Below are 22,551 nucleotides of genomic sequence, written 5' to 3' on the forward strand. Positions count from 1 at the left end.
AACTAATCCTGAGTCAGTTAAAAGTCAGGGAATTCTGAAATTATGTAAGACTGTGGAAACCCTGAATAAAATAACTATGTATAATGATTCTCTAGGAAAGTCACATTATATTAATAGTATTATCTTGTATATACCGTGACTCTAAAATAAAAGTTGTTCATTTGTGACATTATCATTTGTGACATTTAGATTTTTACCATTACAATTGATATTTTTTCCAAGCACACAACAGTTTAAAGCAAAGTTTAGTTTGAAAAGTTCATTATCTAACGCATGCATATACACACCAGGAATCTGTAAACTTAAAAAATACTGAATTACAAAAATCATTTAAAAAAACAAACATGTTTCAGTGATATATATACAAAAATGAATATTAGGAACTATATTTATCAAACATTATACTGGGCAAGTAAAAATTGTTTCTGGGCAAATGAAATGTGAAAGTCACTTGCACGAAGGGCAAGTGCTAAAAATCCTTAACGTCAACCCCTGTTAGAAGATTTAACTTGGCAGCAGTTAGAGCAGTTGCTCTGCAGGATTCATTTTAAGAAGAGAAAAATAAGACCGTTACACTTTACTGGCAGATTCATTCACAGAGGTTTACACATCACTTTCTCTAGAAATAAAGGGCAATTTGGAGCATAAATCTGAACACTTATAGATCTTGTAGGATGGTAGATATATTAAAAGAATAAGAAAAGTAATAGCTTGCAAGCAAGCATTTTTTTTTTTAGCTTTTTTGTAGGCTGCCAGCTAACGGGCCGACGCCAGGTGAGCAGTATGGGAGTTAAGGGTCTGGCTCAAGGACCCTGAGGGGTAACCCCGGTGGCTCGAACCCAGAACCTCAGGATTCTGAGCTCTATGCACTATCCGTTAGGCTACCTCCCTGCCCGTTTTCCACCATTATGATACATCCCCTAAACAGCAACTCTTTGGTTTATATGCTGTTATTTTTACTCACCGGAACCGTAAACCCTTCGCCACTTCCTGAAATGTCTTTGACACATTAAAAGTTCGGACTTTTCAAATCTCCGGCCGCAGTTCGAGCGCTTCACTGCACACACCCAGTAAATAAAGTTCGAATTCTTTTTAAAACATTTATTAAGGGGTAAAAAATAAATAAACAATACACAGCAAAACAACATCAGAATAAATTATTAAAAAAAACAAGCAAACAAACAAACAAAAAAAACAGTCTTTTTCGTCGCTTTAAAGAAAATACACAAAAGGAAGCATGTTAGAACTCAATGGTAGAATTATTGCTCCATTAAGTTAATTTGCGGATGGAAATAAGACAGTTTAGAAGAAAGCTGACTAACACTGCAAAAATGAAACATTCACTCTCTCTCTACACACACACACACACACACATATGTTGTGTTACGCAAACCTTGTGGGGACCTTCCATTCATTCCCACTAACTTCTATGGCCTAAGCCAGTCCCTTAACCTAACCCCCACACAAAGAGACCCTCCTCCTATGGGGACCAGACCTTGGTCCCCACAAGCACCTGTAAGTTTCACCGTGCAATTACACGCCTTAGCTCTCTATTTCGCAGATATTTTCATCTCGAAGGGAAACATAGATTACATACATTACAGCTTTTTTTTTTTTTTCTATCCTTTTTTGTACTTACTTTGATAATGTCTGTTTTGTTTTTATCTTTAATGGCATCTTGCTTTAACTCTGCCCTTTGTACTCTATATAAGCTACCGGAATCAGAATTTCCCTGAAGGAGTAATCCCAAGGGATAAATACAGTTGAGTCTAAGGTCCCCAAAATTTTGTATATTCCTGGGAAATCGTCCCCACAAGGTAACAAAAACACATGCGCATACAAATATATGTGTGTGTGGGTGTGACAAAAAGGTCATATTGAACAGTTATTACATTGAAAAATAGATTAGAGGTACTGTTAATTACTCAGTGTTAATCATTTGCATAATTTTGAAATGTTCATTTCAAACATTTTTTTTGTTTTCATTTCACATGCTTATTATGTTAAACATACACACTATATAGTATTTCCTCTTTCTTGTGCTCTTTCCATTTATAGGCAGTTTAATAGAAATCAACCAAATGGATGGGGAACTTTCCAATAAAAGCAAATTGCAAAATCACTGAGATGTGTAAATCAAAAATATGTAAACTTTTAATTAAAAATAAAATAAAATAATCCAAACACAAAATTTGAATGCATAACATATTTATTGTCAATATATACTCAGGTGAGAAGATTGGCATAAGAAAAAAACAAAGGAACGAAAGACGAAGATGATTTTGACACTTCTTCCTGGCAAATCCTTCAGTCAATGCAGTCATGCTTGTGATCAATATCTAGTTTGAAGCAGCACTTAAGCTCTGTAGCCCAGCTTCTTAATCAGGAAGCTGATTAAAGTCTGGGCTCGGTTACATTTATGAAGTCCTCTAAGGCTCCTCCTCATATCTCCTCCATAGCTGGTACACCTGTCTCTGGGCCTCAGTCCAAACACAGCTGGAGAACGAGGAGCAGTGTTTGCCCTTCACCTGGTGCACACATAGAAAGAAGAAGTTCAGTTCAACAGGTTCGCGTTTTGTACATTTCTTTGAACATTCCAAAGGAAATCCAAAATCTAGATCTAATAAACACGTTAGGCTGCTTTTATTCAACTTTTTTACACAATATATATAAGATAATATCCAGAAAAACAACAACAAAAAATGAATATAATGAACAAAGTTTTTCTCTCTTTAATATATTTTATTGTTGTTGTAAGCGGTACTTATCTGCTTGCCAGCTCCTTCTTCAGACATGATTTAAAAGAAGAGGCTCGCTCTACCGACTTATAACCCTGAGATGCCACAAGACAAGCAAGAAAAAATTTAATTTAAGCACTGCAGTAAGAAAACAAAACACAGGGAGTATACAATAAAAAACCCATGACTGTAAAACCAAGAAAGCAAACAGAACAACATCAAGTTTCACCTCTAAAGAGACAAGTTAGCATGGACATGATATGTTGTAGTTCTTAAAACCACCACTTGATGGCAATATAGCATCAGCATTTGTTGATGCTCACTCCTCATACTTTTAATAAGGATATAGAACCTCTCAATGGGAGAGGAGATCTTCTCAGGAAGCTGTATGCTCCTCACCCTGGCTCCCCTGTGCAGCCTGTCCTTCATGATGCCGATGAACTCCTTGTAGGACAGCTGGTCATCATGATCAACGTCAAAGATCTTAAAGATGGTGTTCACCAGGTGACGGGTCAGCTTGAGCCCTGTGGCCACATACACGGCTCTTGCAAACTCATCTAGTGGGAAAGCATGAAGATTTAAAAAAATAAATAACAAGAAAGAGCTTCAACATTTAGCATCGTAGCTTTGGCCTCTAGTCATGATTTTACAACCTTGTCCGATGGACCGTGAAGCAAAGTTGTACATCTGCATGGCAATAGCGAAGTCTTCAAGGTTGTTCAGAAACTGGAAGAATGATCTGAACTCGTCGAATGTGATTCCCTGAAAAAAAAAAAAAACATTAGAACTTAATAAGAAATCTTACAGATTTAGGATTAAACTAGAAGAAATTAAGAGTTTCAGCATCCTGAGGAAACTATTTTAAATATGGGGAATGATGACCGTTCTAATTGTGGTAGACATTTTCAGGAAGATGCAAATTGGGTTGTTTGTGCACACAGCATTCCTTGACATGCACCCACTTCTTCTACAGTTAAATTACATAAACGTAATGACAAAATGCCTTTTTTACATGTTCATACTTGTTCATTCTTTTTTTTTTCATTCAAAAATTAAAAGTAGGTTATGAAACAAAGACTTGACAGAGATGAACAGTGCTTGAATGACACAAATAAAAGTTGTGTTCAAAATAATAATCCATCATCGGTACCAAGACGAGTTGATAATTTTGACCAAGGGAGAAGTAAAATAACAAAAAACCTAACAGGCTCGGCAAACAAGAAGGATGTTGATTAGATACGACTGAACCTTAGCTTGCAAGAATCATGTAATGTATAGAATAACAGCAGTCGGATGGAGTCTACAAATGTTCTAAATAGCGTTTACAGGGCTTTTTCAGAAGTGGAGAACAGCGTATTTCTATCACGTTAGCTGGAGTTATTGAAATCATCTGCTGCACCACTAAAGCAGACTATCAATGCAACAGTCTGAAGGCTAAGACAAGTATCAGCTTCAGGCTGATTATAGTAGACATGTAGTTTCCTTTGGCTATTGTCATAAAAGAAGATGCCTATGTGAAGACAATCTATCAACAAGGAACCCCCGCAAAGTCCCTTTTTAAAAAAAAAAAAGGTACATTGGCTCAAGAGGTTTCAACTTACCAAAGAACACAGTGGCTGGCCTCAGGAGAAATCTACAGCGATTCAGTCCCATTAACACGATCTGTTTAGGACTTCTTTTTCTGACCTTAAACAAAGCCGAAGTTGCCTGATCAGGAACTGCAAATGCCTAATTTTAAGCCTCGAAATTGATCAGTGCATCCCTATTGGCAACAAATTAGATTTTTCTAATTTGTAGGGTTCCCAGAGATTTTCTGATGTTTTTAAATCACACTACTTTTATTTTGAACACAACTGATTATGAAAAAGAGGCAAACAGACTTTTTTAATGAACTTAAAGAAATACATTTCTTAGACCTGGGAGTAAAAATAAAAGCTTTTTAAAGGCTGCATCGCATGCTTTGTGTCGTAATAAATCCAAAATCTGGAGCAGAAATAACTAAACAATAAATAAACTCAGAGAAACCCAACTGAAAGAAATCACATGAACTAATGCAGACAACAGTAGAAACAAGACAAACTAGAAAGGAATGAAGTGACAGATTGTGACTGCAGGTTGTGTTTTTTATGAGGCAGAAACAAACCTCCTGCTTCTTCCACAGCATGAAACAGAGGAGGGACAGAAATAGAGTTGGGTTGGAAATCGACACGAGGAAGATGAGCCAAAGTATAGCTAGCCAGGCCTCGTTTGACGGACAGATACACGGACAGACAAAAAAAAATCACATGTGGCTGAAAGTGCTATTAAACGTGTGTTTGTGTGGGTCTCTGTGTGAGGTCAAGTGAAGGGAAGGAGCACTGAAGTGTTGAGAGTATCAACAGCCCTAGGCAGACACCAGAGTGGGAAATTACAGGCTGTGAACGCCTGGAAGGCAGGAGCACTGGTACAGAAGGAGCATTAAATGTGTCGAATGAAATCTAGAAAAAGAACAGGATTAGTTGCGTGTTTGCTTTGCACCTTCTCATCAGGAATGCAGTGGCGGACGTTCTCCATATATGCACTGATGTTCTCCACGTTGGTGAAGCGCAGCAGGATTTTAGCAAAGTCTTCCTCACTGATTGTAGTCATCCCTTTAGAATAGGTCAGAAACTCTATTTCCAAAACCTCAGTCTGGAGGTTATCCATAAACCTGACAGGCAGAAAGCAAAACTCCATGAAAGACTGAAAAAAAAAAAATAATAAAGTGGTCAGTGATTTGGTACCTATAGAAATCATCAAAGGTGAGTTCTGCTTTTCCCTTCTTTCCAAAGAAATGGACCAGTATTGTTGTATCAATTGTGATGCTCTCATCCGTGCGCTATAAGAGAGAGAAAGAAGGATCAGGGAGCATTCTGGCTGGGGAAAATGTAGAGGACGGGATGAGACCATCATAGATCTATCTTAGGCACCACCACTGATGCAAACCAGCGGGAACCAGATCTTTGCTGCACGTATGCATAACATGCACCGAATAAACAAAAACATAGCTTCACCTCAGATATCAGTTTAAATCATTACCAGCCAGTGAGATATCAAACAAACCAGTCTAGACTGAAAAAAAAAAAAAAATAGATATTTCAAAGGTATTCACCCTTTTCTGGGTTTGCTGTGATACCTAAACAGGCTTTATTGTGATTCTATATTCAGTACAAAGAAGAGTGGGACTGTGGAATAGTTATTTATTTATTACAAAACAGTGTGGAATGTATATCCTTCAGATCATTAACCAATTCTTTGAAAAATACCTCAAATTGTGATAGACTGGATAGGAAGCATCATTGATGGTCAGTTTTCTAGTACTGCTACTGAATCTAGAGGATTTAGGTCTAGACTTTGACTGGACCATGCTAATAGATCCATGTACTTCAATCTACAGCTAAAACTGGAGCACTTCCTGTTTAGGGTTATTGGGACGCTGAAAGGTGAACCTCGGCCTAGTTTTAAGTCTGACCACTAACTCGAGGCATCTGCTCTCTTCTTTCTAATGAAAAAAACCACTGTTATTTTATCTATTTTACTATCATGCATATGTTATTTTACTTGTAGGCTAAAAGGTTTGTTCTGTTTTAATCCGACTTATTCCGCGTCCTCTAATAAACCTCAAGGCCAGTGGGATCATTCCAGCTTTCCCTAGCAGTCTAAAAAAGGCATATCATGCCATAAAGTAGAAGTTCAGATCAGCATAAGTCAGGCAGTATCACCTAATCTAAGTCACTCAGGTTTTAGGCCATATTTATTCCAGATACTACTATTGTTTTTAAGCATGAATCAATTTGCATAAATCAATTTACCCATATGGGTGTTCATTTATCCAAATGTGGCATATGTAAGATTTTTTTGACCATTTGTTTGAGTATGCGGATCAGACATAATCTTATCAAATATGATAGAGTATTGAAGTGTAGTTTTTATAAAGTCATGGCTTTTTACTTGATTGATTAGTTAATATTTGTTTCTATAAACTTTTGTGAATATTACTGAATATTTTGGCAAGAAATTAGAGAAATGTAATAATCCCAAAGTAGTTTTTTTTTCCAAATTTAACTGAAAGGATAGAAAAAAAAAAAATAATAATTATTAATGGAGCTGCAAAACAGCTGTTTTAAAGACTCAGTGATGCCAGTTTGATACCCCTGCTCTTGCATGGCTTTGAGCAAACAAATGTGTTTCCTTGTAGCTTTTATCAGAACATTCTACTTGAGCAGTGAGTTTCTGCAGCTCCTTCAAAGCAACAATCAGCTTCTCGGATGCTGATTTATTAACCATTATCCTTGTTTGGCCTGTTATGGTCAATGACCATGTGAATGATGTAGGCAGTGTTGTGCATGAACACATTCAATTAACGGCGTTCACTGAATACGTTCCTAAGTCATTTTTTCTTAAAATAAGTGCATTTCTGCTTGGATTAAGGAGGTAAAAGAAACATTTTGCCAGTGGAACAAGACAATTTACACTTAAAATAAGAAAACACAATTGCATTGTCTTATTTCAACTGCATATTATCTAATTATCCTATTTTAAGAGGAAAAAATAGTCATTGTATTGGCATATCATCTTATTTACCCACTCAAATTAAGGGTATATATACTGTACACTTTAGATACTACGTTCGTGTTCATTTGGATACGACACTTTCCATTGGAGAACTTCACGTTTTACTGCACTTATAATAGCAGCAGGACAGACCAGTGTCTGTGATGCTGTTTTTCTCTCTACAGTTGTCTACAAACCTCTGAAGTCTTAATAAAATGGCTCCATTTATAACAGCTGAACATTAAAATACAACAGAGGATTCTATTTATTGTCTAGGTGACTTCTGAAGGCGTTGGTAGCATTAAATCTTATCGGAGTAAACGTAGGGGATGGATACATATGGGCAAAACACCTCCATTAGGCTGACCCTACAGTACTTTGTGTTGCCCCATAAAATCCCCCCCTGAATACAGTTTTAACACATTGTATAAAAAAAAGGAAAAACAACAGCCAAGTACATTACTGTCTGAATTAAGAAAAAGTAAATGTTTTGTCTGTTTATATTAGCAGTAAAAGTAGTCATCAGAGTGTACTTTAAAGTAAAGGTCCATTATATTAAGGTTTGAGCAGTCGAGACTGGTAAGGAGGTTTACTGCAGGAGGGCAGACTGACTACGACCAATGAACATAAAACAGCGAAACAGGTAGCAGCCAAAACTAGAACACAAAACTCAGGCAACAGAAGAGTCATGCCGAAGTTCAGCTGGAAGAGAGAATCGATTGACGTTGAAAACATGTTGAACAATCCTCTGAATGAAACAATTGAAAAGAATTAAAAAAAACAAAAAAACACTTAAGACACACATACATAGAAGCCATTAACATTTCATGCATTTCTCTGCTTAAGTCTCACAGGATTGTGTGAACACAACACCACATCCCACACAGCAGCACGGCACAAACCCCACAAAAGCACAGATGCAGGAAAACATTAGAGCAGATTCCACCTTTTTCCCTTAACTGATGATGGTCTGGTCTGTCACCTTTGAGACTCATCTGCTGTAACCACCTTCTTTTTTCTGTTTTGTCTTCCTTCCTCCCTCGAGTGTTTGAAGTGTGTTCCCTAAGTGATCCTGGTCATTTGAAACCCCTCCATTGGGGCTTCAAGATGTAACCTCTGTTTGTTTACTGTGTAATCTGTTGATTAACTCTTCTTTAATCCCTTTCAAACAGATTACATAGGCTTTTCTTTATCCTTTTGAAAACAGAGTATTTCATTCATGATGCTTTTATGTTAAGTAACACGAATAACCCCTAGAAAAAGGTGACAATGATTTTAAGAATCAGGGGAAAAAGAGAGCCCATCTTCTATGTTGCTGCCCCCCCATGCCCCCACCCAGCCATGCTGAGACATACGCAGACATCAGATCCGATAAAATCTCATGTCATTGGAATAAAAATGAGCTTTTATGCCATTTCCATCATCATAAATATCACCACGATGCCATCCGTGGTTCTACCTCAAGAGTAAAATCCTACAGTCCAACATGGGACAAGAAGGACAAGTCAAACAAGATGACAAAAGTTTACAAGACAAGAAGTAAACAGCTTTTTGTTCTGTTTGTTCAATGTTAATAAACTCTGCCTTATACTACAACAGTGACTCAGCTGGGAAACAGGCACACCTAGTCGCATGGAAATATGTGCATCATTTGAAGGCTGAAACAGGTAAAACTAACAAAAGAAAATAGCCTTAAGATTTTTTTTTCTTTCTTTTTGTGTCTTGAAGCATCTATTTTGGTTGCTTGACTTAGTGCTAATTGTTCTGATTCAAAAAATAACATTCAGCTTAATCTGCAATGAAAATACATTAAATTGCTCACAGAAAATCATGTAAAATAACAAAAGGTAAACATTTAAAATGTGTAGATTTTTATCAAAGATAAAGTTTTTTTAAAGGCTGTTACTGATATCTGCTCTTAGATGTTTTGTTTTAAGGACTACAGACTTGTTTTGTCAACTGTTTTAATTGTATAAATAAGTATAACGAACACTGACACCATTAAGGATAATGGTTCAGAATTCTTGATAGAGCTAGAAGTTTAATCAAAGTTTACACACCCTTTTTAAAAGGAAGAGGTTTTTTTAGGCTAGTTAAATATTTTTCTTTTATATTTAATGCGATCTTTAACCTGTAAAACTTCAATAAAAAAAGAAATCATTTTTGGTGAAAAACAAATGTTGCCTCAGTATTGGACAGTACTTAGTTGATGTACCTTTGGATTTTATGTTAGGACTTTGTTCTTCGGTGCCAATTCTCTTTAGGAAAAGGTTTTAAACTCAATTTCTCCGACTTGTCATAATTTTTCTATCATTGACCGGTGATGGGACAGCTCAAATTTCCCTATAGTTCCCTAGTTTGCCCCCGCCATGCTTCACTGTGCATATGCTGTTCTTTCTGTGATGTGGACAAAACATACCTTTATGATTTAGGCCAAATAGATTACCTTGGTTTGATGGGACCATGACACATTTACCTACACGTTTTTAGAAGATTTCAAATGGGTTTTGGAAATATGTAGCTTGATTTGGATGTTTTCCTTCAGTAGAAAAGGCTCCAATTTCTCACCCTGCCCAATAACAGAGACTTATGAAGTATACAGTAGTCTGATGTCACATGCATGTGGATACTTCAATGAGATTGTGAGATCATTTTCTTCTCATTTATCTATGGATTTGTAAAGGTTGATAAAGTCACTGTTGCACCATATTTTCTCTTGCAGATGACAGACATCCTTAAGGTGATCCATGGTTAATATAAACCCTTGGAGATCATTCTGTACCTTTTCATACCTTCAACAGTGAAATCCCTCTGATGTATTAGAAGGTCTGCATCTTCAGTTGTTGCTTAAAGATGCATAATCACTTAATTTGTCTGTACAAAATGGAGCACACGTTTAGTTGATTTTCACTTTTTTCACACTGGACCTTGGTCTTTTCTTCATTTTTTTTACAAATACCCATTTAGGTGCTAAATGGCTTAGCTTATAACTCCCTTTTTTACCACCTGCAGACACGTGCAGTCTTGTACTTCAGTTGTTATTGTAAATCTACATGAAGGGATTTTTTTATCAAAAAAATTGCAAAAACAAAGCAAAAAACAAAGGAGCAAATCATACGCCAGCAGGAGGAGAACATTTTCAAAAGAATTGTATGCAACCAGAGTGAGCTGCTGGTGTGTACATTTAAAAAGTAATATAGAACATGACTGTAACTCTTTAAATATGAAAATGTGGAAAGACTTCAGTAGAACAGCTGATGCCTTCTGACTACTTTCTTATTAGATTGAATGTGATGGTTTCCAAAGGCTGTGTCCACTTCAACAAACATATTATGTAAGCGTTTGATATTTTTTTCCACCTAATAGATTTTGTTTAAGTTTCTCAGGTTATTGGTAACATCAAATGTTCTCGCATCAGAATCCAGACAGTCGAGGAAATGACAAACTGATGTATTCATGGACCTGGGAAGAATCTGCACCTGCTGCTCCTCTGTTACAAGTTCTGTGTTTCAAAACTTTATTACATTTCTTTATTTGTATTTATCTTATGAAAAACTGTATTTGTGTTACCGCCAAATGAAATTCAGGTGATTTAATTGTGTTTTTTTCTTTTCTTATGTCACTTTACTGGATGTTTTTTTATTTAACCTATTATTACTGACAAACTGCATAAACATACTTATGCTCTTTTATCATTGGACTGACACATTACCAAAGTCTTTATGACACACAGACTGTGCAGACTGCTAGACTGCATCCAGATGGCGTGTCTCTGCCTCTCTTCTCTATCAACTGGAATCCCCTCCCAACAATTTTGCTTTCCTCTTAAAAAGAGGAAACTATTGGCAACCTGCTGTAAAATCTAAATAAGAAATTAACTTTGACAAACCGATTTCTTATCAACTTGGCTCTGCTTTACCTTTCGAGCAGCTTATCATCTAATCATTTATTCTTTATTGCAACAACAGGTTTAAATAGGAAACAAAAACTGATAAATGGCAGCAGACGAGAGAAACTGTTTCAATAAGTTACGTAGAACAAGATCCCTGGGTGGAATTAAATATCATTCTCAGATGTCTAAATTTGTTGATCAGCACAAAAAGCTCTTGTTCTTGCACACATTTAGTAGGTATGTTTTCTTCCATTGACTAAGACTGATCACAACAAGCTTATCTTTCCTGGAAGAGTGTCAGGAGCAGTGTGAGCTCATCATCCTCCTGACAACGTAATGGTTACCACGCCTATAAGGCACGAGCCAACACCTGGCCAATGCATGTGTCTATTTGTCCACCTGTGGTTGGTTTGCAAGCTTAGTGAGCCTTTGATCGGGACGCCGGGTGTAAAAAAACAGTAATTACTGATGTAAACGCTAAACGTTCCTCCTCACCCTCCCGACCTGTGAGTAAGACTCATGAGGAAGAGCTCATTGTTGGTCGTTAGTCACATCAGTCAGTGACATCTTCTGGCCGTGAAAACATCTATAGAACCTTTCCACATTTTGTTAGGTTACAACTATAATGCATTTTAATAGAATTTCATGTGATAATTGCAAAGCAAAAAAAAAAAAAAAGTTACAAGTTTTAGAAATTGTTTTACAAATAAAAACCTTAAAAAGTTTGATATACATTTGCATTTATCCCCATTGAATTAATCCTATTGATGCATTTATTTTTTTCCTATTTTTAGCTTCAGAATAGTGCGCGATCAGATAGCCTGTATGGAGAGCAGCAATAAATAGTAATTTACAAGGATTTCCATGGCTTCTCAGACAGATTTAGGACTGGAATTTGACTTAGCCATTAAAATACTTGAAAAACCTTTCAGTAAAACTACTAAGATGTAAATCTGGCTGGATTTTTACTGAAGCGGCAGTGTTCTTCTCCAGGACTGCCCTGTATATACCTCTTCCTGGTGCCTGCAGATAAAACTAACCCCACAGTATGATACTTCCACCCCCATGCATTGCTAGTGTGTGTTCAGTATGATGTTGAGCATTAGGTTCAACCAGAGTTATTATTTTCTCATACGGAGCAAAAACGTCAGTGTTGGCTGACTGATGTTCTTTTAATGATTTCTGCAAACTTTCATAGAGCAGATCTGTATCTGTGTGTAAAGGAGGGCAGTGACCATCACTAGCTGAAATGTCAATATTTTTTATTAAAATGAAAAATAGAATTGAAATAGCTTTTATCTTTTTCCTTTTTAAGTAAAGGGCTGTGCATAACCTATGCTATAAAGTGTGTAAAAAATTATTTTTGTCCTGTGTGCCATGAAAATAGAAGAATGTTCCCCTCTTCCAACTCACATCTGTTCATTTAATGTTTTTTACTCTGCGATCTATTTAATCTTACCTTTCTTAATTCGATGTACTCTCTCTTTCCTCTGTTGCTCTAAATACTCTGATTTCCTTTCTCTTCATAAAACCTGTCACTGCCTTCTTCACCTGACAAACACCAAAGCACTTTGCTCTTTTTCTTATCCTCCCTCCTTCTTTGCCTGTCAGTCAATTCCTCCTTCTACAGACAAAGGCAGATGGGTATAATAGTGACTGATCCGTTGAGTAAACACATCTTTCTCTAAATACAACCTTGTTTCTTTCTTTTCCCCTAAATGTACTTCCCGAAACGCTTTTCTTCTCACCCACTTTGTTCCTTGAGATTAGTTCTGTCTGTTGACCTGTGTCATCTGCTGTTGGCCTCTCTCACCTTGTTTTGTTTGACTCTCTGATTAGATCTCTTTCTGCTTTTCTTTACCCTCAGGAATCAGATCAGATTCCTCTAGATTTGTTTCAATTCACACTTTTTGTTGTGACTGACTTTTGTTGTTTTACATTTCAAACTTTTTGATGGGGAAAAAGAAAGTGCATCCTTTTCATTTGAAGGTGTTCTTAGTTTTATTTTAATTTTAGAATCTCTGGTGAATTGATTAGATTTCTTTCAAAGCTTTATGAAAAAGATAGAACTGACAGAGGCTGTTGTTGGTTTTTACCATGACTCCAAAGTGCAGTGCAAAAATGTTCAACTAGCCTTGAATATCAATGTATTACCAACTTAAAATCCTTTAAAATATTATTAATCAAAGAATAATTAGTCCTGCAGACTTTCTTATTGTTTTTTTTAATGATTTTTAAAAATAATCTAAGTAGATGACAACATTAACCAGAAAAAAAAACAAGAAAAAAGTTCCCGAAAATCACTGCTGGCTTTTAGCTAAGTTTTCTCATGTGTATCAATAAAAAAAATGGCTCATCAATCAATTTTAGGGGCCAAAATGTAGAGTTATGCTACTAAATGTAAATCCCTCTTTCAAATTTGGCCAACAACTGGGTTGATAGCTATAACAACAAGTAGACGGTACAGATTTGCATGATTTGAATAATTCAGCGGATTTCTCTGCTACTGCTATCAGCTCCTGACTGTCTGATTCGCCTGTCCTGTCCCCCCCTGCATCCCAGGAGATGAAAGACTGCTCCATGTAAATACAAGGTCGGCCCTGAGGAGCTGCACTGTCATTAGCTCAACAGTAGCTTCCGCTGCTAACCACAGCACTCAGTCTGTCATTAGTCAGCTAACCTGTTAGCACTGAGCTAGCTCTTATTAATCATTACAAATCATTGCGCTGTCCTTTTATTCTTGGAAGTCGAACTCAAACCTGAAACTATAAGATTAAGGTTAAATGTGAAAATTGCTGTTTAATAAAAGCTTTCTCTGCTAATACTTTCAATTAGGCAGAACTTTTGTTTGTATTTACATAATATAAACAATTGCTATCATCAGTCCTGTTAACTAAAAAGTGAACTACATCCTAAAGGCAATGCAATTCATTAACAGATTCATCTTTACTTTTTAGATTGTTTTACTAAATTTAGAGACACCTCTTATAATTCTTCTAGTTACTAATTAGGTATTTTTATTTATTCCACAGAGCAGAGTGTTTGGTACTTCCCATCATAGTAAGCTAGGCATGGATAGATAGCCTTTAAATAAGGTAATTCCTTCTACATTCAGAAATATTTCCAGCATCCAAACAAAACTCAAGATTTTATTTTGCAGATTTCTACACAGCTTTACCAACACTTTTAAAAATGTGAATCTTCTGATTAGATTTCTATATTATAATTCCACTTCCTGTTCTAGTTTCTATTAGAAAGTTTTAAACAGGATCAGTGCATACACATGCTGGGCAACTGAAAGAAAAAGGGAATTTCCATTAAAGAATACCTGCGTTAGAGAATTGGCGTTAGCAGGCATATTTGGATTTGCTGTTTTAATAGATTTCTTTTGGAATATATTTTCCTCAATTATGGGTCAACTGCTTTGATGAGTATTTGTGTTTTCCAGCATTTTTAGCGTCATTAACATCTTGAGATTCTTTTTCTTTATCTAAATTCACAAGAATGTTTGATAAAATACATGGAAACGCTAACCTGCGTTTGGTATGAATAACTTTATACCTCTTCACGGTCTTGAATCACGTACCCCTTTCAATGGAATCCTTCAAACTGAATAATTAAACTTTATAATTGTGCTGATAATTCTTAAAGAGACCCCAGTATTCTTTTATATGCTACCTCTTGTATGATTTAGGTAATAATTCATTTCTAAAATTCTGAAATATGGTTTATATATTTCTTAAACTTTTTTTAAAAGAGAACAAACTTGTTATTCAAAGTCTAAAGGTTTACCTATTATGTGACACCGAAGCCACAAGACGACACAGAAACACAGAAAAGCAGAATGAAGGGACCAGATGGGAATACAGTGGTTTGGAAATTGAGGAGGAATGATTGTTTCTTTGTATTCTAGATAAATCTGATGCAGATTTTTTTCTTTTAAACAATAGGAGTATTAAAGAAGGGTTGATAAAATGAAGGATGACATATGGGGGAGATGAAGGGACAACTGGGTCTGTATACCTCTGCCAGGTCAGAAAAGAGGACTTGACTGGCGCCTCGCCTCAAAACGTCCCAGTAACTCCGCGCCACAAACTCTTGACTGTCTTTTTTTAGCACCTGTAGGAGTGTTCAAGCAGGGCGAGGATCAATTCATGCCTAATTCAGCACAAACATGAAATATCTATGCTGTTTACTGTCAATATGCTCAAACATTTTTTATACATTCTACATTTTAAAGAAGAATATGACTTAACACAATATGGAATTAAGAGGTAGTAAATATTCCTTGACATAATTCATTTAAATTTATTCATATTTTTATTTTCATCTGGTAAAGTCTGAGAAATATTCCTCATATCGGAAACTTTATTAACTGAGGTTATTTAAAAAAAAATATATAAAAAAAAAAGAAAGACAATGAATTCCTAACAATTAGGCAAGACTAAAAATGTAAATGATAAACTAACTGAACTCCTAATTAATTTAAGGACTTTAAGTAACTTATAATGGATTTCAAAAAGCATGATTACGTATGAAAAGCAATGCCTTTTTCTCAGAACAAAAACCTTTGCTTTACCCTTACACATGTACAAAAACCGTAGATGAAAAAAAACTCTAAAAAATACATTGTTGTAAAGGCTTTTTAAACAGGCAACAGCAATAAATGAGAAATCAGTTCTAAGACAACTGAAATACAGTTTTTCATGTTTTCAACTATTACACGACAAGAATCAGGACATTCCTGCTGATCTTTTTTTTGTTGGTATCATGGTTTTGTGAATAAAAATTGTGAAATTTTTTGCCATGGTTATTTATAATCAGTTTATTTTAGTTTTTTTTTTACATTGTTTGTAGGGATATATGTCCTTTCAGCCTTACTGAGCTCTCACGTGCCTTTTTTACAATGCATTACAGTACAAAAAAACTATCTCTGCAAGTTACATTTTTTTCAAAAGCTTTTTCTTTGATAATTTTTTACTATGAAGAAGTTTCTATGCAATGTAGAATCACTTTGTACATACTCAATGGAAATAAATCTGCTATTTGATATGCTTCTAAAAAACAATAAAATAGTAATTGATCACATTTATTGTTGCCCCGCATTTATGGTATTTTTTCAAATGGAATCTCATACAGAACAAAAAAATAAGCTTGCATGTTTTATTATTTATGGGTATTGCAAAAACTGTAGTTTAAGTGGTTCAATTATTAAAAACAAAAATGAATATGTTGCATGAATTGAAAATGTCATTTCTACAGATATTTTAGTGTGTGAAAATAAACCAGAGTGGAGCAACTTTTTGAAAAGTGAATCAACAAAATAATAAACTATCTTAATCAATGTTGCTGTAAATGTTTTTAGATAAACGAGCTCCATCCCAATCCCCATATATTAAAAATTAAAATGGTTAAAAATCCACCTTGTTCTTTATCCCTTAAACAAAAGGAGAGGAAGAGATTTAAAAACTTAAACCTAGCATCAAGGAGTTAAAACCTAAAACGACTTTCTTAAGCAAGGTGGACTACAGTGAATACTGGCATTAATAGGAGCAGTGTGGGATGATTTATAAGTAATTTAAAGGGCGATCATTCTATTTAACTGTTACCCTACATGCTCAGTCACTTTTTTAAGCTTATACAAAGAGACTACTCTAGTAAAATTCCACTATAACAGCATTAAGAGCAGAGTGTGTTCTTAGTTAAATAGACACAGGCGCAGCGAAAGGCTTCTGACCACCCACCTCGGCGTTTCTCTCTGGGGAGAAAGCCACTGCAGCCATTTTAACATGACCCTGCACCACTCTTAACTTCGATGTGACAATAGAGCTATCCATCACAACAGTGACAGCGCTAGAAGTGTGTGTTAGTGTGCAACAGAGAGCTAGATAGACTAGTGGAAAGAAAAAGATTAAGGAAAACTGTTCAGACAGATGTGAGGCTGTCAGAAGTAAACATTGGTTACTAATAAAGGTGATTTGCTCTAAGTTGTCGAAGCATCATCTTTCAATACGCTTTATCTAGTTTACCACCTATTTTCAGTCAACTATTAAGGGCTTAAATTATAAACCCTTGGACAGTATTTATTGGCAAATTAATAAAAAAGCCACACTCTTGATGTATCATTATACATTAGAAATACTGCTGATGTGCTCAGACAATGCAAACAGCAGTCTGAGAGGCCTTCACCAATAATGAAATCAGCTGTTCTCTTTGTAATAACGAACCTCCCCCAAACACACGCAGACCAGATAGCACCTAAACATGCTCTCAAATGAAAAAAGGGCTGATTGTGTTTGGAGCTTTAGAGCATCATGCCTTTTTAAACCACATCCCACTTGTAGTAAGAGTTCATTTCACCTGACCCCTTAAATGTATTACTCTGTTTCTGTTATTCTTGTGTCTATTCATCCCACTGCCTCCACGGTTAGAGGGTGAAATCAATCAGCTGGCCTGACAGATGGACACCCAACCTCCAATTGCATATATTCTTTTACCAAGCCACTAAAGACCTCAGGACTCTGGATTTTCCTGGAATCGTAGGATCAGATGAACTGGGCCAAATCAATTCATATTTCGGCCATGAGTGACGTAGTATAAACCTAAGATAAATGACATAATGCCAACAGTTATTTATCTATTTGACTGATTCTAAATCATAAGCCTTATATATTTCTCCAAACAGTTTTATTTGGTATTAACAAACCTTTATCTCATTCCAAACTATTATTTAAAACAAATCCTAAGAACAAATAATCAAAATCACTATCAGTGCACTTGAAACACATGGAGATATAAAAGATAATCGCCATTCTCATCCAGGATAGACTTTTTTAAAAGTTGTGGCAGAAATTGTGTAAATAAAGATACTTAATAAAGATTTCACTAGAGCTAATAAAAATGCTTTAGCTTAGAAACCTGCCGGCCTGTCTTTAATCAGAAGACTGCAGAATGGTTTCCAGATTGGTTATTTAGTGTTGTTGGAGAGCAAATGTTGAATTAATGGCAAGCCCAGTGGTCATATAATCCTAAACTGACAATAGTTAAATGAATAACACGATGCACGCCCAGATACGCCCAGAGAATTTCCAAATTGTCCATAGCACCTTTTTTATGCACCATGTTCACCCCAAATTACTTAAGCATCTTTTTCTGTTCATTTAAATCCTCTTTAAAAGAAAGATGACCTGTTCGCCTTGAGAACCATAAAAGTTTGTAGGGGAGGAGTAATGTGATTCTACTATATAAAAAACAGCTTGTTCAGTTTCACCACTATGATTAATTAGACCACGCAGATAAATTAGATCTAGCTGTGTTTTTTCAGGTATAGACATCCAACTGTTGGACGCTGTTAGAATTAGCTGCACAGGACCTAAGGGGCTGTTAAAATGATTCAAACAGCAGTAAGATCCCAGCATAACCATCTACTTTACTAAAGACCTGGATAAAGAGATGCTAAACAGTTCAAGCAATTTAACCAAAAGAGCCTAAGTTGTTTTTCTAACTGAAATTCTAGTTTTTCTATATCATGTTCTACTCAAAAAGATGTCTGATTTGTAACTACTTATGTTAACCTGCACAAAACCGTTGGATGGAAATGAAATGTGTAAAAAAAACAAATAATAATTGGATTGTTTAAATAATCATAAGTCATCAGAATAAAATGCTAATCGGAATATTGTGTCAGCATTTATCCAGAAGGCGTAGCCTCTCAAAGTGGAAATGAGTCACATTGATGTGGGGGACATAAAAGCTCTCGGAATAACTTCATCTTGACAAACGTTTACACTCAAATAGATCATATTGTCAATTGGCATAAACCACCACCCTTACTCGGATTACAAATGTTATTCCAATTCCTTATCACCATGTAAACATAGCTACTTTTCTGGGGGTTTTTTATTGCAAAATGAAATGATATTTCCCCTCTCAACCTTGGAGTCAATACTGATACTGATTAATATTGTTATTCATAAAGATGTTTGTATTTTACAGCTGCTGTTTCCCTAAAGATTGTTGTGGTGTGCTGCTCTCACTGAACACCTTACTAAAACAAAAGAAAACCTCTATAAGTTAAGCTTTAAACTTTTTATTCAGTGCCATTTTATAAAAGCAATATTTCGAATCTAAATGGAGGACTGTATTGTAGGAATACTCCTTTTTTTTCCAATACTAAAACCAAGTTTCGAGTTGGAATTTTTATCTCACCTAACCTAAAAAAACATGTTGTTATGCTCTGTTCCCTCATTAACATCTATATTTCTTTACATGTCAAAATAGAACCAAAGGAAACTAAGAAATTATAACTGGGGATACATACGCTGCTCATGGGGGCAACCTGATATCCATACAGCTGCATAGTCTAACACACAGAGAGAGACATGAGCGAGAGACAGAAGAGGACAGAGCATGCAGTCAGAAAGACGAAGGAGGAGGAAAAGAGGGAAAATACATGTTAGTACATGCAAGGAAGGAGGATGTGTCATTTACTACACAGCTGAGATTACAATTTCTGAAAACATACCTTGCATTACAACAGTAAGCACTGCTTGACTCTGATCATCTGTGTGACGTGATGCATGTTAGACAAACGAAATGTTTTTCTTTTCATCTCTTTGAAGTGAAACATAACTGTCATCGCTGTTTTTTGTGATAATAAGCCTCAGCAGGATTGAACTACAGGTGCAACAATAAAAAATTTAATGCATTGACCACAGATATAAGCCATATTTCTGCTTCAAAGATATTGAAATTAAGGTTTTGCATAAACTAATGTATATTCTACATATGGTACTCTCATTGCTATAGAAGAAAATGGGTTTAACACTTTATTTATGTCTAATGGTATGTCAAAAAAACGAATTCTGTGCAAACAAAATTTTAAGAAACAAGGTAAATAGATTCTAGGATGAAACACGAAGCATAACTTAATAATTTACAAAAACTAAGAGTGTTTAAGATTTTGTTGAATGAATTCTTAAAATTTTTACTGTTTGCTTAGACAATCCTACGTATAGGCAGTGTTGAGCACGTTACTTTAAAAAAATAATTAGTTATGGTTACTAGTTACTTCTTCCAAAAGGTACCTGAGTTACTGAGTTACTCCACAATAAAACTAACTAGTTTCTAGTAAAAGTAACTCTTTCCTTACTTGTGCGTTTCTCGCCCCTGTAACCCTCACCACCTGGCCCCCACCTTCTCGCTGTGTGTTTCAAAAGCCCGCTGATTAGAGCGGACGACAAAGACAAGTAAGTGCTTTGATTTGAAAATGCTAGTTGAAAAAGGAAATGGAATAAGGAATTACCTTTTAAAATGTGTGATTAGGAAATACATTTATAATCAGATTTATGAATAATGTTATTTAAATCTCAATTTAGAAATTGATTTTGAAAAAAAATATTTTCAAATCCCAGTATTTAATCATTGAATAATAAAAAAATTTAATAAATAATAATTTAATCATTCAAATATAAAATATTCAATTACAAACTCCTTTTAAATTGGATTTTAAACTGCATGATTTAGATGATACATTTGAAATGGCTTTTTTTTTTTCACTAGGTCTTCCCTGTATTGTGCTACCCTGATAACTAACAGCATAAAAAGACTCCCTTAGTTATCCAGGATCAATCCCTGCTGAGGTTAGCACCATCTAAACTCTGCCTCTTTAGTTTTGAGTAATCAAGTGGTTTTGAAGAAGTTATTGAGGCACGTTAAACCAACACTGTAGATTGCTGTAAACGCTTTACATGCAACCAGTGTTCACCAGTTATGTTGATCCAACACATTCTTTTTCAATGTGATCCAATGTGAATAACATTTGGAGCGATATCAAATAGCCTACAACTGCAGGTAAGCGGTCCTTGATATGGATATGCATATAAATGCAGGCTGTGTTGTAATGCAGGGTTGCTGGTTGTTTCTGAGCTTCCATCTGTACAGAGGTGGGTAAGACACAGTTTGAAAACATATCAAATATATTAAGCAGACAATAGGGATAACTATCACAGTAATAGCAGAGATGATACCACACAATTAGCTTAATGACATAGCATGCACTCTGCAGTATATACACATGACGGTCTAGTTTGTTTTCATTTCTATAGATCATGAACTAGTAAGATCCTGTTCTTTATACGCTTTAACACATTTAATTTACAGCGAGGCTGAAAATTGACATAGGCTGTTTGTACTAACAGATATAGATCTGTTCCATCTTAATAGAAAGTCCTATAATACATATTTTGACTTGCAACTTTTACAGCAAACTTCATCAATTCTGTTTAGAGATTTTGAAATCTCCAATTCACTAACTAGATGTAAGGAGAAGCCAATGTCTGTAAAGGCTGGAAAGGTGTTTGTGCGCCACCCTCTTATATACATGTCTGACAGTGTTCTTACCAACTGAGCTGACTTTTCAGCATCGCCTCTCCTTCCTTTCTTCTCATTTTTCTTACGGAAGATTTCCTGGAGCTGTAATAGGAGGAAGCTTTTTAATTAGCATAATCAGGTGAAAACTTTTACTTTTCCAGTCTGAACTTTACGTACTAGTCTGATTAAGAAACGACTTCAATTTCAATTTCAATAGCAGCTGTTTGAGTACTTTTTTTTATTTACACCATAGGCTGAAACAGATACATAAAACTCTATAAATAGTTGGAATTATCGCCTTTAGCAAAGTATAGAGATGCTTTTTTTTATAGACATCAAAAGTCTTCTGGCTTTTTTTAATCAGGATGTTCAAACTTTTTTGTACAGAAAAGATCAAGCTCATTTCAGTCGTTGGTTTCTTGGTCCTCAGCTTTACTCTCAGTCCACTCATTTCAAATGATGACAATGAATGAGACCAAGGCTTCTACACAATCTAAATGTCGGCTTACTTTATCACATGAACGCCAAGTTGTGTTTATGGTCTGTATCCTTATATTGTTGCAGCACCCAATTTCTGTTGAAATTTTAAGCATCAGACAAACATGACTGGTTTATACCAGATCAGGAAGAGCAGTTAAAACCCTAGCATTATCCTTCACAGTGACAGAAGTACAGTAGTGGAGGGGTGCAAACGTTTGTGCATAAGATCATTGCAAATTTAAAACATACCACAAACACAGAAGAGAAAAAAATATATAAAAGTATAACTGCTTGTTAGTTTGCAGCTTTTAACCTTCCAGCATCTTCCCTTTGCACGTGTTTTTATGTTTGTGTGTTAGCCTAATTTTTGAGTTTGCTAGTCTCATTTTTGTATTTGCAGTACTTTTTGAATTTTCTGTGAACTTTTGCGTTTGCAAGGCATGTGCACCCCAAGAGAAGCATCTATTTTTAATAAGATGCAAGACTAAACTAAGAATT

General features: G+C 35.5%; 1 protein-coding gene across 7 annotated transcripts in view; it reads right to left on the reverse strand.

The window, feature by feature from the left end:
- Positions 1-1,886: 1,886 nt before the first annotated feature.
- The window catches only part of micu3 (mitochondrial calcium uptake family member 3), a 45,797-nt gene continuing 25,132 nt past the window's right edge, over positions 1,887-22,551 (reverse strand). The window contains exons 7-16 of one of the 7 annotated variants that reach the window (XM_015372678.1): positions 21,604-21,675; positions 19,523-19,564; positions 15,226-15,321; positions 5,501-5,595; positions 5,256-5,427; positions 4,882-4,887; positions 3,392-3,500; positions 3,138-3,295; positions 2,769-2,833; positions 1,887-2,531 (exon numbers count right to left, since the gene is read on the reverse strand). In XM_015372678.1, coding sequence (XP_015228164.1) covers positions 2,525-2,531; positions 2,769-2,833; positions 3,138-3,295; positions 3,392-3,500; positions 4,882-4,887; positions 5,256-5,427; positions 5,501-5,595; positions 15,226-15,321; positions 19,523-19,564; positions 21,604-21,675 — 822 coding nt within the window. In that variant the 3' untranslated portion in view covers positions 1,887-2,524. Of the gene's footprint in view, positions 2,532-2,764; positions 2,834-3,137; positions 3,296-3,391; positions 3,501-4,881; positions 4,891-5,255; positions 5,428-5,500; positions 5,596-15,225; positions 15,322-19,522; positions 19,565-21,603; positions 21,676-22,551 lie in introns of those variants that run through there. The other 6 variants (XM_015372677.1, XM_015372680.1, XM_015372682.1 and 3 more) reach the window with 6 other exon arrangements.

The sequence above is a fragment of the Cyprinodon variegatus genome, unplaced genomic scaffold, assembly GCF_000732505.1.
Source record: "Cyprinodon variegatus isolate N-32 unplaced genomic scaffold, C_variegatus-1.0 Scaffold74, whole genome shotgun sequence".
Classification (NCBI taxonomy): Eukaryota; Metazoa; Chordata; class Actinopteri; order Cyprinodontiformes; family Cyprinodontidae; genus Cyprinodon; species Cyprinodon variegatus.